Source organism: Podarcis bocagei, assembly GCF_964188305.1.
Source record: "Podarcis bocagei genome assembly, chromosome: 17".
Classification (NCBI taxonomy): Eukaryota; Metazoa; Chordata; class Lepidosauria; order Squamata; family Lacertidae; genus Podarcis; species Podarcis bocagei.
The window spans coordinates 31,865,339-31,883,860 of NC_138143.1; the positions used below are offsets into that span (position 1 = coordinate 31,865,339).

Sequence of the window (18,522 nt, forward strand, 5' to 3'; positions counted from 1 at the left end):
AGACCATGCTACCCATGCCATTACCATTACTAATATACTTTCAGCCAGATTCATGGTTTTATGTAGAAGCTGCAATTTCCTCCACACTGTTTTCCTGCTTGGGAATAACTTGTACCTAGGATTTTAATTCTAATTTGCCCGCTCAGTGGTGTGTTATAAGTGAAGTGACTGTTGAAGAGACATGGCTTTACACTTGTAATGCTTTTAAGATCCAATCAGATCCCATCCTTCAATTGTCAAAGGAATTCTCTCAAAACAAAAAAAGTCTCTCTGTCTCATATATCTAGAAGTTATAGAAAACAGCAGTGAGATTGCTTGGTCTGGTTGTTGTTGGTTTTTTGTTTCTTTGCAATTGTAGACCGACTGAAATTGGACTTGTTTTCAAACTAATTCCCTTTTTTTAACAGATTGAGTTTGCTGTTTAAAATAACCTATCACTCTGCTGCATGCAAGATGAGTTCAGTAGACCCTAGACTCCCTTTAACACCACATTTTGTATCAAAGAAAATATTGAACAGACTTTATTGGATTCTTTGGGCTGCTCCGGAAAGGCACAAGAAAGGTTTATAGTGTTGAAAACAATGCAAAAGGAATGAAGAATTCTGTCCAGTTCCCTTGATTATATAGTTAAAACTTACCTTTTTTCTGGCTCAACTTTTTAAAGGTCAGGCAAACACATGATTTAATTATCATTGCATTATTAAGACTATTTTGGTTGTTCCCTAGTCCCAGATATTTCCCAACATTAATGGCAAAGTTGTCATCTCCACAAGTGAACACAATATATTACAGTGGTACCTCAGGTTAAGAACTTAATTTGTTCTGGAGGTCCGTTCTTAACCAGAAACTGTTCTTAACCTGAGGTGCCACTTTAGCTAATGGGGCCTCCCGCTGCTGCTTCTGCGCCGCCGGAGCACGATTTCTGTTCTCATCCTGAAGCAAAGTTCTTAACCCAGGGCACTATTTCTGGGTTAGCAGAGTCTGTAACCTGAAGCGTCTGTAACCCAAGGTACCGCTGTAGTTTCTTTTAAAGTGAGCAAAGGGTGAAGTGATCTTCTAAACCTTCCAAGCAGTTTCAGATCTTGGTATACAAAATCCTGTTGGGTTGCTCTAAAAACCTTCAGGTGTATTGTAATACTAGTGGGAAGTATCTGGCATTGCTTGGAAGCTGATAGTACCACTGACTGACAAATCAGTGCAGTTTTGAAAAGTTCAGTCCACCATTTTGAGTCAGTATGATGAGCAACAATTCAGAATGATAAGAGACAGAGACAAATAGTGTTTCTTGATCTCTTATGCTCTACTGATTGAGTTCTGCAAGTAAATTGGCAGCGGACTCAGCTATACAGCTGCAAATACAGTGGTACCTCGGTTTAAGAAGAGTCCTGTTTAAGAACGATTCGGTTTACAAACTCTGCAAAACCGGAAATAGTGTCCTGGTTTCTCATTAGGGAAAGCACGCCTCGGTTTAAGAACGGTTTCGGTTTAAGAACGGACTACCGGAACGGATTAAGTTTGTAAACCAAGGTACCACTGTATAATGTTTTAAGTGTGTTTTAAGCGCAATATTCAATGTGACAATAGATGGCGATGGTGAGCCTTATGGAAAATGCAATCTATTTTTTTTAAAAAAAAACACTTAAAAAAATCAACGCGGTTTTTATGTGTGTCTAGATCCCTCCAGTGTTTGTTGGTACAACTCATGGCACATCATTGGAGACGGGGCCTGAGTCTGCCAGGCCAGCTTGGTGTCCAGCTGTAGCTCATGTGCCTCCCTAGTTGTTGGGCAACCTCTCTTGCAGGAAGTAGCTTGGGCTGGCTAAATTGAACCCGCCTCCCCGACTCCAGAATGTCAGGCTGTTGCAGGGTGGGGATGCCACCCAATGAACCACTCAGCCCCTCATCAACTGCCTCAGTAGTCTCACCCCAATCCCTCTCTCCCCACAATCCTGCCAAGAGGCCCCCCATTTGAGGGTGATAGCACATGGGATAATTGTTACTGCACACCATGGGGGATGGGGAAACATTCAAACTAGATATGTCATTTTTGTGTCAGCAAACCTTACTCAGATGCATACTTCTTAAGCCAGTGCTTCACACTTCTCAAACCAGTGCTTCCACAGGCAACAGTGCGATTTCATTTGTGCGCAGATCGTGCTTTTGATTCAGTGTATGAATTTACATATGCAATGTGGGGAAACAAGCATTTAAAATCCAAATGTTAGTTCTGGGGAATGAGCTCCCCGCCATCTGAATGATGTGACAGGCTGATGGGTTGTTTTATATGCTGGTAGGCACAACTGATAGTGTTGTGACACCTTAAAGGCTTGTAGATTAATTGTGGGCTCTGCCGCGCAAAATATGCCACAATGTGAGTGCAGTCTTCTAAGTACCTTCCTGGGAGCAGGTCCCATTGAACACAGTGGTCTTACGTCTGAGCAAACATGCGCAGGATTCCACTGCACTTCTTGTTAATCTTTAATGTGCTTAAGACTCTTTGTCATTCTTAAATACCTGCATTATGGAAGGCTAATATGTTGTTGTTGTTGTTGTTTGCCCAAGATTCATGACATCTAGACTTATATTCATGGCAGACAGTAATATGGATGATGTGAGTTACCGGTAATTAGCAGGCAACTGATGATTAAAAGATCCTTAGGGCAGGAGCAGGTTGCCCTAGCCACTCTGGGCAGCTTCCAACATATATATATATATATATATATATATATATATATATATATATATATACACACACACACACACACACACACACACACACACACACACACACAATAAAACATTGAACATTTAAAAACTTCCCTATACAGGGCTGCCTTCAGTTTGTATATTTACTTATCTCCTTGGCTCAGGGGGTCACATAAGTCCATACCCTCCAACATTTCTCTGATGAAAACAGGGTTGTCCAGAGGAAAAGCAGGACATTCTGGGATCAAATCAGAAACTGGGATGGCTTCTGTAAATGTGGGACTGTACTGTCCCTGGAAAATAGGGACACGGAAGGTCTGAAAGCACACACCCTGTGCTGTTGAGCTTCACTTTTAAAATATTTTTACATTAAAGATTATAGTACGTTAGACTAAAATTAAAAAGTTAAAGCTCTGAGAGTAATGAGCCTCTTTAAAACTGTACCTCATCTACACCTTGCATGCAGTTTATATGCATGCCATCTTGACACTGCGTTCAGTCTTTTGTAGTCATACTTGCATTTTTAAGAATCTTCTTGATATACTGCTATTTTCCCTTGAGGAACTTCCAAATGCACCTGGATTTCTGTACACCTTTTGGAATTTGTTTCTGTCTACTGTTTCTAAGTTTATCTCCTCTGTTCCTTGGACTGCTTCTTAGCTCAGAAGTATGCACCAGAGAAAGACACGATCGAAGAAGAAGAAGAAGAAGAAGAAGAAGAAGAAGAAGAAGAAGAGGAGGAGGAGGAAGAAGAAATTGATATGCTGCCCATCTGACTGGTTTACCCTTACTCTGGGCAGCTTCCAACAAATTCAAACACAATATGCACTGTCCTATTCAATAAACATTCCATAAGGGTTAAGGTTTGCAGCACTGAATTTGAAGCCGGTTGCATTTCAAAGCATGTTGTTTAGATTCTTCCAGCAGGTCAGCAACACAAGCCTCATCTTCAATTGATTTCAGCAGGGGCTTCTCAGATGTACCCACATGCAGAATTTAATTCCTGTTGAGCCATTGATTTGTGTGACTGGTTATGGGGAAAGACTGTAAGAGGCTTGATATAGTTAATATCCTAAACTGCCTTTGCTTAAGAGCAGCTTGCTGTAGTAAAAAACAGCCCTGAAGGCATCTACTCTATTATTTTTCCCTCAGGTGTGTGTGTGGGGGGGAATCTCTTCAGAGTAGATTGCATAGCCAGCAGGTTTAGATTCTATTTTGGAAATGGAAAAAGGAGTCTGAATGTTGTAGATGGAAATGTCTAGGGCACCCTGGAATGATTTATTTGCTATCTTTCAGAAGACTGAATTACCCTAATCTATCAGCATTTAAACTCTGTGCTTCGGGTGTCATTTAAAATATTTAGGAGCTTCATGGATAGGCTTGTAGACCTATTTATCCTCAATATTCTCATGTGAGACAAGAAGGATGTGGTATTAACTACATATGTGTATAGAGATGTTTCCGTATATATATGCAGATCTGAATGTGGCATGTTACATTGCAGAATCTTCTCTTATATAAAAACATGTGCATCTATGCATTCAGACATCAAGATCCAGTACCTTGTCTGTTTGAAAATTGCTTTTGGATTGCCCTGGACAATATAAAGCAGATAACTAATAATAATAATAATAATATTCCTCTCTGCAAAATACAGACTTAAAGCTTATTCAGAGCCATAGCGGGGGGGGGGGGGAGCCAGGGTTTTTTGCCCCAGTTGAAGCGTTCTGAGGGGCACCATTGAGGCTCCCAGCCTGTGTGTGTGTGTGTGTGTGTGTGTGTGTGTGTGTGTGTGTGTGTACACAAAAATGCTTGTGTGCCAAACTGGGTCTTTGACCCAGGTGAAGTAAAGCCTTGTTTTGCCCACCTAGGTTTGTTCACATTGTGGGTTTTGCATCCCACTCCTGGAGAGCTGGAATTAGTGAGTGGCAGACAGCAAGCAAGAAAGAGACTCTTTGTGGTAGCCATTTTGTATTAAGACACTCTTCCCGTGGGGGCCATTTTGTATTAGACCTCAACTTGTGGTCATTTTGTGAGTGGTGCCCCAGGGCACTTTCTCGAAACGAGTGCTTCACAGGCCAAAAACGAGCACATGTAATTTATACGTAATAATTGAATTTGGGCTGTCAACTTATTTGAGCAGGCTTGAATGTCATGCTGCACAGGCAGTAGACATGTTGTTCTTCTGTGCCGTTCTTAGTGTGAAATTCTTAATTTTAAACCTGGCAACATACCTGATAAGAGATTTGTTTGTTTAACTGTGGTCCAGATATACACTATTAATCCCATTGGTTCAATGGGATAAATTACATATGTGCTAAACGCTCCCAAACTGAAATAATTAAAGGTGCTTCGTGCTCTTTGGTTCTCTGCCCACTATTCCCAAGTGTTCATTACAGAAGCCAAAAACTCTTCTTGCATTTGGATGTAGATTGGAGGCCTAATGCCAATCTCATCAGAGCACAGGAAAAACCTCTTTGTCTGCATATGTGTGTGCCCCACAGATGCTGTGACAGTCCATATATCATCGTAATAGGTACCCATTAATTTCCGAGAACCTGATTTTTCAATTTTCTTGAGTTGACAGAAATGCAGTGGCAATCCTTTGAACTGAGTTCAGGAAAGTATTACATGCAGGGATGGTACATTGATATATTTTATTCCTCAGCTGTATCTTTATTCAGGATAAACCTGCGTCTTCCGTAAGGCCGAGCACAGTGCATATTTGTTTGACGTTGGTTCATGAGGCTGATGCCACCATTATCCTTCGCTGTTGATTTTAGAAACTGCTGCTTGCATTTTAAACAGCCCCGTGTTTACAAAGCAGAGAGCTGTCTTATGGCCGAGGCTATCCCAGAATTATAGGTATCATTTTGTTCCACTATGCTATGGACAGTGGGCACAGTCGACAAAGTGAGGTACTTTTCAGCCCCATTGATTTCAGCGGCAGACATTTAAGGATGTTTGATTAACTCTTCCATGGAAATCAGCAAGAATTCAGGGGGATTTGGACAGAGTAATACCCAGTTTTTCCTTGCTCGCCACCTTCATAGTTCGTTAAATAGAATAACGCAATATATTCTACATGACACATTGAACTCTATAAGACTTAGGCTGCATTCCTATCTATACACACTTAATTTGGGAATAAGTTTAACTTCTGAGTAGACACATAGAGGCAGAGCCATCTTTACCCAGGGGTGCAAGGGGTGCTGGGCACCCGGTCGCCGAATTCTGGGGGGGCGCTGTAGCTGCCTAAGCTCTTAACTATCTACCTGTTACGAAATAATAAATAATTTTGATCAAGCTAGAAAAACAAAATACATATATACCTAGGTATTACTGAGATGTATACCTACTGTTTCACTAAAGGACTTTCGACTTTGTGTGCTCATTTACCAAAGATGTGTGTGCTTGTGATTCACAACAGCGGCACTTGTCAGACTCAACGATGGCGCTTGTCATTCTCAATGGCGCCGTGCACGCGGAATTAACTCTTACATCAAAATATTATGTTATGTATTATATTGAGCTGATATGCGGCAGCAGGGTCAGCGACACCTTTGACACCTTTGGGGGCAGCTAAACTAAATTTGGGGGCGGATCTTTGCACCCTGGCGGTGCATATGCTAAAGATGGCCCTGCATAGAGGATTGCCCTATTGCTGATTGCAATCCTAAATATATTTGCTGCTACTATCCATAATTACTTCCAAATAAGCATGCATATGGTTTCACTGCAAAAGTGCTTAATTTTTTATATATATCATGCTCCAGTATTAGTAGTACTTAATCTCAAAAGTTGGTTCATGTGGATAGCCACAAGCAGGACACAAACATAATAGCTCTCTTATGTTTGTTATCCCCAGCAACTAACTATCACGGCTAGTATCTATTATACCCTTATCTTCCAAGAGTCTATTTCCCCTTCAAATCCACTCAAGTTCATGGAGAATATCATTCTACAATGGAGAAGTAATAGAGGTACAGAAAGCTTGCTATTAACATTAAATGGGGTATGGACATGCCCTTGTTAGAGAAATTATCTACAATTCCCAGGGAATCTGTTTAGGAGGCGGACATACAGTACAGACAGATTCAGGTCGTTGTTTCAATATGCTTTATTTAGAATATGAAAGGCTCCCAGCAGAGATGCAAAAGACACAGACCCAACACAAAACAAAAACAAGGCCTTCTAGAAAGGGGTGATGGGAGTTGTAGTCCAAAAACAGCTGGAGACACAAGTTTGCTTTAAAGGATGTTTAGACAGATTTATAGAGAATGACTATCAATGATTATTACCCATAATAAGCAAAACAAATGTGTTTGGTGTTGGAGCTTTGTTGTTGTTGTAGTTGTTGTCTGATTGGCCACTGTTGGAAACATGATCTGGGACTAGATTAGATCTTTGGTGGATTCAGCCAGGCTAGGCTCTTAAATTTTTCGGCTGCTAATGAATGGAAGAAAGTATTCAAGCATGCAGACAATCTAAATGTTTATTTTTCTGGAAATGTCCTGCATAATTGATCATTGTAAATGCATTGCCCAATCTAATTGTCTTTGGTTTTGCTTTATGCTGCTAATCATGTCAGTTAACCCTGCAATCTATTTCAGAGAGCAACAGAAGTTAGAAAGCAGCCCATTCACGTTTTTTTGGGTTAGAGCCTTCTGAATAAATGTTCTACTAGCAAATTATCATTGCTAGAAAAGCTCAGATGTACACATGTGGTCTAGATGTTGCATTCACCATATGAGGCTTGGCATTATGAATTTTCTGCCCTTTAGCAGTATTGTTTGGTAGAACTCATCACATGAGTTAGAGCCATCATCACATGGTGTGCTTACCCATACCATGTCAGCAAATAGCACTGGTGCAGATTATTGCAGAAAAAAATTACACATAAGTTACAGGTTTCTAAGGGACAGGAAAATTCTGGTGATTCTTGCTCATTGTGGTAGAATTTTATTTTATATAGTTTTGTTTCAGATTTACAGGTATCTCTGCCTACGCCATCTACAGAAATCTGGATGGCACGATCTTAGATTGGATGTCATTACTTAATACGCTTAGGTTTTGTATGCCCTTACTTTAGTTGGTCATATTATGATTTTTTTTTAATCTGTCTTTGTGGTTCTGTAATAATTAGAAAAACGAATGAAACAAACAAACAAACAAACAAATAAACAGCCAATCACCAGATATAAGTGTTGTGAATCTAAGATTTCTGGATTGACATATTTTGTTTGGTATAATAAAAGCTGGCCTATCATTAATTGGGCAAGATAAAGAAGTCTACCTCAGGCAACATATTACCAATTAAGTATACTATTCTATTTTTACCATCAGAAGGAGGGCATCGTGTTGATATTTTGCCTCATTTACTGGAATGTCCTGAGGGAACACCATGGAAAACTGACGTTAAATGCAGACCCATATGCAACTTTATATGCTTGAGGACTGCGAGAGAGGCACTTTGGTTTGTAAGGGAGTTGTCAAAGCATGAACAGATGAGAGACTAAAACAAGTTTATTGGTATGCTTTCAAGTGAGAATATCTAAATATTCCTTTCCTTTCTCTTTCTCTTTCTCTCTCTTCTCTCTTTTCCCTGTCCCTTCTACCCCTCTCCTTTCCCACTTACTGTCAGGAAGGGCCACTTCCGAAGGGCCAAGTCAGGATAGCCTGGTATCGGCAGAGACTAATGGCAACAGCAGCTACAACAGTGAGTGGATTTTGAATGGGGGTGGAGGGAGAGGGGGAACCAAATGACAATGTTATCAGGTGTGGCATTCAGCTCCTGAAATATGCTGTAATAACCTGTGTTGAGGAACGGAGAACATGTCTTCCATCTCCAGCAGTCCTAATCAAAAGAAGACTTAGCAAAATGGGGTTCGTGATTTCAGCAACAGTTTTGTCTCCTTGGCCACTGTGGGTGACTGAGACAGACCCATCTGCCTTACTCCATTGTTGCTCATAAAGACGTATCAGTGGCATAAGCTGATGCAAGAAAACAGAGGCTTGGAGCCAGGCATACAGTTAGTGGCTCATCAGCTAAATGAGTCCCATCCTTGGCATGTGCTAATGGGCCTCTGCCAACCCCCAGTTTGGTGCTGAGCAGGAACATTGATTTATGATGCCGCATATGCTTTTCCTGCTCTATTCTTAGAATGGGCAGAGAGACCCTGCTTTCTGCACAGCTTGACTTACCTCCAAGCCTTCTTCAACCACGAGAAATAAAAGTCATAATTAACCTTAGTAATGATTTGGTTCCTTCTTCCCAGAGTTTTGCAAAGGACCCTCTTTTCCCAAAGTTTTGCAATGAACCCTATTTTTTTAAAAAAATAAAACAAGTTATTCCTCGCAAGGAAACAGGAGAGGGAAAATATCTTAGCATCTAGGGCTCTTCTGCTAGCTCCAAGACAAAATATCTGCCCCAAAGGTTATGGGTTTCTGCAGAAATATCCTTGTGGCAAGGAATTCTGAGGCCCTTAGCTCGATCCACTGCAGTGTTGATAGAGGAAAACTGAGAATGGGGAAGAGCAATACACGTGGGCTGGATAAGAAGTTCTAGTTTGTGTGCCGGGTGATGATGTGGGTTGAGTGATGCAGGCAAATGACAACTGATGCTGATGAAGGAGGCAAGAAGGATAATCCGTTAGATGTACTATGTGGGGATTAGCAGAGAACATGGAGAATCCAGCATCTGGCAGCGTGCCTGGAATTGGGAAGTACAGGCTTTCTAATAAAGCCATATGAATGAAAAATATATTTGGGAGGTGCATGGTTAAACAGAATGTTAATTCAAAGAGGTGGTTCAAGAACTTAAAATAGTCTCTGTTTTCTTTGGCAATGCAAGACGACCCAGTGTTTTTGAAAATGTTCTCTTCAGTGGTTTGAATTGCCTTCATTGTCACATGTCCTGATTTGTCATCAGTGACATCACAGAATCAAATCTGATTGGTTATATAATATTGTGAGTGGGGATAGTGCATAATCCAGGAAGGAGGAAGCAAAGTGCCACCAGGTAAAAAAAAAAAAAAAAATAGTGCCAAAGCAGCTGCGGCTGCTGCCACAAAGTGTAAGAATTTGAAAGGTGAAAATTGCCTAGTTTTTAAAGAATAAATTTCCACCTCACCACCTGCAAGTAACTGATATAGCTGGATCAAGCACTTCTTTTGAGATTCAGGAACTGACACAAAGCTCCAGAACTCTGTCTCTTACCTTAAACACAGTACCTTTAATATGTTTGCCTGTGAATCATGTTGATACCAAGTTCATTGAGTAGGTTTTCTTCTGTGTATTTCGTCTCTCTTTTTAATAAAGAGAATTGTATTGCTCTTGTGTGAGTTTGAACATAGTTAAAATGTTAAATAAATGCAACTCACACACTTAAATACCAGAGCCGTTTGTTGGAAGTCATATTCTTGCTAAAAATATAAGCAGTATTTTTTGTGTGTCCCTCTCAAAATCTGAAGCCTGCCTCCATATATAGAACTGTGGGCATTTCTGTTTAATGCGTCTGCGAGATTAGGCCCCACTCCGACCCTTCTTCATCTTTTGGATATGTCTTGACTGGGTAAGAAGTGATCTAAAGAGTGCAAGGTGTACATAGACACCTTAATCTAAAGAGGGAAAGAATCTAACTATGGCATTGTGCTCCCCAGCCCCAGATAATTAAAAGACCACTGAGACTGGTTTGGATCGAAACAGGCCACAACTTTATTGAATACAGTTGAAAGAGGTTTAGCTTGGGCATGGGGCAATCAAAATACTTCTGAATCGCCCACCAGAAGTGACATGTAGGTCAATCCAGGCGGGGGTTCCTAAGACTTACATCAAATAGGGTGACCACCACAGGGCCGCCATCTGGGAGAGTGCCATCGGCCCTGGCCCCACCTCCCCCTGGATCTCTTTAACAGGATACCCCAGCGTTTTGGAGCGGCAGGCAGAGACTACAACCTCCCCTCCACCCAAGGCAAAGGATTGCCCCAATGCCCAACCCGGTTGTGATGATTGCTGTTGTTCCAAGCCAAAAATGGCTTATCTCCTGAGTTTATGCCAATAAAACCCAGAAGCTTGAGGAGTCCGGAGTCCATCGTTGTTTATTGCAAGGCAATAGGTTACAGTATGATTGTTTCACAAAACTGCAACCGCGCCCAGTGGTCCAGACAGTGGTATTTATAAAGTTTCAAACAAAGCATTTCAGTTTGCACCTATCATATACATCATTACCTCATTTCATGTTTAATACAGATGCGCAATAAGCGCTGGCAATTTATGCTGATACAGTTTTGATTCCCACCGTGTTCTGTTACATTGTGTTAGTATGCTTGTTGGGAACCTGTGTTACGTGTAGCCATTTGTACCATGTAGCATCTTACGTTCTAGCTTTGAGCTGTATCTTTGTGATTCACATATTAGCTGTATTTATGCCTCAGTGGGGGGGGGGGGAGCGGCAACTTGCAAAATCATCAGTTTCATAAAGCAACAGGTTACCATAACTTCCCTATTAGAAGCACACTCAAGAATTTACAGGGGTACATATTATTACATTTATTGTGGCCCTTTGGGCCACCACCACACTGTGAGGTAGGCAAAACCACCGGGCTGGAGCCAATTTGCCCAGTGGACAAATTCCTACCTGGCCCCATAATATGGTGACCACTGTAGCCAGAGCAAAGTCATTGACCATTGGCTTTAACCAAGGGTCGGTGAGGAGGGAACCTGATGAAGGAAAAGCAGGCAGGGTCCTAGGTGTGGGCTGCTTAAATGGCTAGGGAGCGGTCCCAAGGGAAGCCTTCCTGCTCCGCTGGCTCCCCAGCCCAGCCTGTGTCTGAGCCTCCATTCCTTTTCACAAATCCCGGGAGCAGGCCAGGATCCAGCTTACGCCCACACCACCTATCCGAACAGGGGACCGATGCCACAATTCTCTTGTTGGGGCCTTAGAGGAGCCTTTGCCATCCTTCAACACGGCTGCACCAAAAGGGTGAGAGGACTTCTCAAAAGCCTACAGAAAGTGAGTGGGACAATTTTGCCACAGAACCCAGATTTAACAGCAAGGCAAGAAACGGAAGAGGAACAGTAGAATTGTCCTGAAGTGAAGCATAGTGTCAGGCTGGTCCTTGAGAGCACAGAGTGAAAAGGGGTCCGTGTTGGAGATTTGAGAGCTCCCCAACTATTGAAAATCTAGGTTTAAGTTCTGTTTTGAGCCCATACATTCCAATGGAGAAGGGAGGGGGACTTTTAGATGAGCAATTCCTATTATTCCAATATTTCTATTGTACTGTTGTCTCTTCCTAGAGTTTCCTGCCTATTTCCCATTTTGTTTACTCTGCTTAATTAAAAGTTGAAATTACATCTTCCTAGTGAACAATGACTAAACTAGTTACCTTTGTTTCCTGTCTTTTTGTTCTCTTACTGTTTGTCTGTGTGGCAACCATTATTTAACAGGAGGTGTTGATTAGATCTTAATGCTATCTAGATTATATACTATTTGCCAGGCAATTGCTCTAAATGCCTTATCCCATCAAGGAATAGATGTATTTGTAATAATGTCAGGGTTATAAATGAGTTCTGCACATTGACTGTGATGAAGAACATCAGAAAACCTTTGTTACAGCAGAGGGATTTTCATATGTCAAATAAGGAAAGAATTTCCTTGTTTAGTTTAGGGCCTTAAAAACGTAAAGGACCCCTGACAGTTAAGTCCAGTCATGGACGACTCTGGGGTTGCACGCTCATCTCGCTCTATAGGCCAAGGGAGCCGGCGTTTGTCCACAGACAGTTTTTCCAGGTCATGTGGCCAGCATGAGTAAGCGGTTTCTGGCGAAACCAGAGCAGCACACGAAAACGCCGTTTTCCTTCCCACCAGAGCAGTACCTATTTATCTACTTGCACTTTGACGTGCTTCGAACTGCTAGGTGGGCAGGAGCAGGGACCAAACAACGGGAGCTCGCCCTGTCGCAGGGATTTGAACCGCCGACCTTCTGATCAGCAAGCCCTAGGCTCTGTGGTTTAGACCACAGCGCCACAGTTTAGGGCCTTACACCTGACTTAATCTTATATAGAAGGGATTAGAAGCAGCTGTTGATTAAAAAACTAAGTTGCATTAATATTCAAAGTAAGTCCAGGTAGACTGTTGCTATAGCTGGAGGCTTCACATTTTTAGTTTCCTTTTTGATCAAAAGATTATTTGCAGGTAAAGTATTGTTGTACTGTAAAAAGAATGAGAATAACAATGAGAAAGTGTCTTAGTGGACTAAAGGAAAACAAATCAGTTTTTCTTTTCTTCAGACTCAAATCATGCAAGCCCTTTATTTAGAGTGTGTAATTTTACCTGCAGTAAATTTATCTAGCCATCAATCTAGGACCTCCATGCACACTGCACAGGTTTCCGCCCCAGAGAGGTCACCTCAGTGCTGCAAATGCAGCGGTTTGATTTCACCCCGCAGAGACACTCCATTGTCTCTCGAGATAGAGGGATGCCAGCGACAACATGTGCTCATCTTTACACAAAGTATTAGGAGCTCAGGACAGCTCCTCAGTACTCTCCAGGACACATTTGAGATCAGAATGGTACCAGGGTCAAGAAAGTTCATAATGGGAATCTCTTTTCTTATTAAGTTACGCCAACTTTTACTCATGCCAAGATCTACAGTAATAAACCATGGGGGGGGGGGAATCAGGTTGACACACACCTGTTCACACCATGATGGGAACAGGTCTGGTCTTTTCTGTTGGGAAGACAGAGAATAGAGTACAGCTAGCTCCTAAAGAAAGAAAGAAACAAAACACAGCTATCCTAATCTCTGAGGTGGTCCGAGACCCTGAAACTGTGATAATCAGTTTAACTGTCATGGTTTAACATAAACTACAGCTTGCTGGAGGTGTGGAGAATTCTCTGTTGATAATTACAGTTCTCAGTGATCCCTGGGGAGATGGAATCACTGGGCGGATTTAAGATTGTTGTTGTTGTTGTGTCCCCATCGTTCTACCCAGACACTGAGGTCCAGCGCCCAAGGGCCTTCTGGCGGTTCCCTCTCTGCGAGAAGCCAAGCTACAGGGAACCAGGCAGAGGGCCTTCTCGGTGGTGGCACCCACCCTGTGGAATGCCCTACCACCAGATGTCAAGGAGAAAAACAACTACCAGACTTTTAGAAGACGTCTGAAGGCAGCCCTGTTTAGGGAAGCTTTTAATGTTTGATGGATTACTGTATTTTATTATTTTGTTGGAGGCTGCCCAGAGTGGTTGGGGAGGCCCAGCCAGATGGGCGGTGTATAAATAATAAATTGTTGTTGTCGTTGCTGTTGCTGTCATTTGACTTTACATACCACCCTATCCCTCTTGGTCTCTGGGTGGTTTACAGAATAAAATAATAATATAAAACCAAAAACTCCATAATCAAAATAAAAACAACAACCCAATAACCTCCCCCCCCAACCCCCACATTTTAAAAGGGCATAGGATGTAAATCAAATCAACCAAAGTCCTGGTTAAAAAGGAACGTTTTTTCCTGACGTATAAAGGTGTATAATGAAGGTGCTAGGCAAACTTCCCTGGAGAGTAATTTCCCTCTAAAAAGAAAAAGAAATCCTTCTCTACCCACATATTAACTAGGCAAATAAATTTTCATAGGTTCCTGCAAATTAAAAAATACTGGAGAGGGAGGTTTTAGAAAGCATCTATGTTATAGAACTGAATTATTGCTTCTGCAGTCTTGGCTGGGAAAGGTAGAGTGAGCCATCCTCATTAGTCCCTTTGTACTGATGAGAACAGTAGCCATTTATCAGTATGGTAGATTTCCTGTATCCAATAGGTAAGCTAGGCTTTAACAGTCACTGAAATGAGAGCTAAATTTAGAGCTATTAAGTTTAATAGCTTATGGAATAATAAGTTACACTTTGCAAAATAACAGAGAGTGGAGGAGCACAATTAGACAGGGACCAGAAATGTGTGTCTATTTTTAAGCTTTTTGTACTACCTTTCCACTGTTACCTATTCCCAAAAAATGTACTGTACTGCAGCAACAGCAAAGAACCGCCATAAAAAACTCTATTAAAAGTTCGCAAGTTTAAACTTTACCGAAGCAGTTCTGCCTTAGCTTGGCATCTAAAAATATGGAAAGGTGACACATTGGAAAGAATTCCAGAGAGCTGGGATGAAGGAGAAATTTCACTCAGTGTGCATTTAAATTTGAATCTATCAAATTCACACTTTATGATACAATATACAAGGAGAAACATAGTTATCTTTTGACATTGTCACTTATCCAGATTTTGCAATGCAATATTTTAAAGACCATTTTGCTGGTCTTAAAAAGCAGACGCATGGGTGTGTTGAAGGAGTTCTCTTGTTTAGTCATTTAGTCGTGTCCGACTCTTCATGACCCCATGGACCAGAGCACGCCAGGCACTCCTGTCTTCCACTGCCTCCCGCAGTTTGGTCAAACTCATGTTTGTAGCTTTGAGAACACTGTCCAACCATCTCGTCCTCTGTCGTCCCCTTCTCCTTGTGCCCTCCATCTTTCCCAACATCAGGGTCTTTTCCAGGGAGTCTTCTCTTCTCCTGAGGTGGCCAAAGTATTGGAGCCTCAGCTTCACGATCTGTCCTTCCAGTGAGCACTCAGGGCTAATTTCCTTAAGAATGGATGCCTTTGATCTTCTTGCAGTCCATGGGACTCTCAAGAGTCTCCTCCAGCACCGTAATTCAAAAGCATCAATTCTTTGGCGATCAGCCTTCTTTATGGTCCAGCTCTCACTACTGGGAAAACCATGGCTTTAACTATACAGACCTTTGTTGGCAAGGTGATGTCTCTGCTTTTTAAGATGCTGTCTAGGTTTGCCATCGCCTTTCTCCCAAGTTCTCTAGGACATGCTAATTAGATAAATAAAGATAATAAACAATGCAAAAACTGTTTATAGCAATATATTTAGTCAATAATTTTCTTTTAGAATTAGCTCCTTGTGTCGCTGTGGGGTTATATTTATTCTTTTTAAACTAAAAAAATGTTATATTTATTCAGTGTAACAGTGAAGCGTGTCCCCAGATTTAATTTAGTAATAGCTTTGCCTCAGCTATCAGGAGGGAATCTCTATTCAAGATTAAAAGTAGACTTAGCACAGGCAGTGAAACATTCTTTTTTTAAGGTTGGGCCCAGGATTTACAGGGTTTTGAGGATCAAAAACAAAACCATGACTCATTTCTGGAAGTCAATGTAATTGAGGGAGTCTTGAGGAACTTCATCCTTGTGACTTCTGATCTGCATCTCCCCAGCAAATGTATGATTTAGAACTTGGCTAGCCACGTGCTTTCATCCATTCCAAATGTTCCGGTAATGTCCAAAAGTATACAAAAATATGTATCTGAAATTCATAATTTGTGAGAAAGTATGTCATATGTATTTAAAAAAGAATTCATGTGTGTATTTGGACACACACCTCACAATTTAATGTAGAACTGGGACAGGTTGGGGGGAGCAGAAAAAAATATATGTGAACAGGTGTGAGAATGACAATGACCTGAAACAAATGAGTACACCTGCTAGTCACTGATAATAATAATAATATTTTATTTATACCCTGCCCATGTGGCTGGGTTTTCCCAGCCACTCTGGGCGGCTTCCAGCAAAACATTAAAATACAATAATTCATCAAATATTAAAAGCTTCCCTAAACAGGGCTTAAGGGACGCGGGTGGCGCTGTAGGTTAAACCACAGAGCCTAAGGCTTGCCAATCAGAAGGTCAGCGGTTCGAATCCCTGCGACGGGGTGAGCTCCCGTTGCTCGGTCCCTGCTCCTGCCAACCTAGCAGTTCGAAACCACGTCAAACTGCAATTAGATAAATAGGTACCAATCCAGCGGGAAGATAAACGGCATTTTCGTGTGCTGCTCTGGTTCACCAGAAGCGGCTTAGTCATGCTGGCCACATGACCCGGAAGCTGTACGCCGGCTCCCTTGGGCAATAAAGCAAGATGAGCGCCGCAACCCCAGAGTCGGTCACAACTGCACCTAATGGTCATCAGTCCCTTTACTTTTACAGGGCTTACGTTTAAGGAACCCAGCAACCCAGGTTAAGGCTTAGGTGCTAACTGTTTGTAACACTGCAGTGCTAGAATGTTCATAATGCATTTGCAAGGGAGGAGAATGGCGAACAATTTGGCCACACCCCTGTGACCTCCTAAGAGCCCTACTAGGTCCAGTGGGCACCAGCCCCCCCCCATGCTTGCAAGTCATCTTAAAGTTCAGCTTCAGAGTGTTGCATCATCAAGTGCTGCAGGCACCTATTTGCCATTTTTCAGCAAGCTTGCTTGGGGTAAAGATGGTGTGGTTGAGCATGTTTGTTAACACCACTGTCACCCCAATAATTGAGACATATCTTTATTTCTAAGTATGACTGAAATTAGGAAAGTGTGCTAATATATTTGTAGTACCAATATTATTTTGTGCTTAATACTGCCTAGTTTGAAAGATATTGAGAGAGAGAGAGAGAGAGAGAGAGAGAGAGACACAGAGATTCCATTAAATCTATTGCATACACATGCAGATACCTGTATGTATCTGACAGGCTCTTCCAAGATTGCATTCAGCCCTCTACCTACTGACCCCCTGAGGAACTCCATTACAAATACACTGATTATATTCACTTCGTGATAAGAGGAAGAATTATGCTGCACAAAGTCAGATGTGGGGAAACAGTCTGTATTACTCGCTTATCTTATTTTGTTCTAATTTTTGTACTGGTCAGTAGAGATCACCATAAAAGGGCTATCTTATTTCTCATCACATCCTTTTTTTCTTCGGCTATATACTGAATACTGATTTATCCTGGTCTCCTTTTCAGTCTCATTCACAGTCACTTTTCTATGCTGTGTTACCATTTTTAGTTCTGGATTCGGCTCTCCTATATACTTTCTAAATTTAAACCTAACTTCATATTAGTGCACTTCAACAGAAGTGTAAACTATGCAGCTGGATTTTTCAAATTCAGTCCAACGGCTGAGAACAGAATTTGTACCTGAACGACAATTATTTGGAAATGTGGCTGTTTGAAGAGAGAACTGTCCACTGTGTCATTATGATGAATTGTTGTCTTCATGTGTAACACATGTTCACTTGAATCATCTGGAGCTATTTGTTTTTCAACAACCTGCTTCTGGCACATTGGAGTCTCAGTTATTGTAAACTGATCTCTGCAAGGCCGAGATTTACTAGCCTAAGTGTGGTCCAAAAGGTGCAATCCTGTATCCCTTAAAACCCTTAACTTGGAATGTGTGCTCACACGGGTCAGCTTAAAAGACAGCAAACCTAGACAGCATCTTAAAAAGCAGAGACATCACCTTGCCAACAAAGGTCCGTATAGTTAAAGCCATGGTTTTTCCCAGTAGTGATGTATGGAAGTGAGAGAGACCATAAAGAAGGCTGATTGCCGAAGAATTGATGCTTTTGAATTATGGTGCTGGAGGAGACTCCCATGGACTGCAAGAAGATCAAACCTATCCATTCTTAAGGAAATCAGCCCTGAGTGCTCACTGGAAGGACAGATCCTGAAGCTGAGGCTCCAATACTTTGGCCACCTCATGAGAAGAGAAGACTCCCTGCAAAAGACCCTGATGTTGGGAAAGATGGAGGGCACAAGGAGAAGGGGACGACAGAGGACGAGATGGTTTGACAGCGTTCTCGAAGCTACAAACATGAGTTTGACCAAACTGCGGGAGGCAGTGGAAGACAGGAGTGCCTGGCGTGCTCTGGTCCATGGGGTCACGAAGAGTCGGACACGACTAAACAACAACAAAACTCCACAGAAGAAAGCATCTTTGTGTC

General features: G+C 41.8%; 1 protein-coding gene across 13 annotated transcripts in view; it reads left to right on the forward strand.

The window, feature by feature from the left end:
• The window catches only part of NRG1 (neuregulin 1), a 513,412-nt gene that overhangs the window by 188,943 nt on the left and 305,947 nt on the right, over positions 1–18,522 (forward strand). For 10 of the 13 annotated variants that reach the window (XM_081176446.1, XM_081176444.1, XM_081176448.1 and 7 more), the window contains one exon: positions 8,351–8,425. The exons of 1 other annotated variant lie outside the window; for it this stretch is intronic. In XM_081176446.1, the coding sequence (XP_081032572.1) occupies positions 8,351–8,425 (75 nt within the window). The remainder of the gene's footprint in view (positions 1–8,350; positions 8,426–18,522) is intronic. 2 more of the 13 variants (XM_081176435.1, XM_081176439.1) reach the window with 1 other exon arrangement.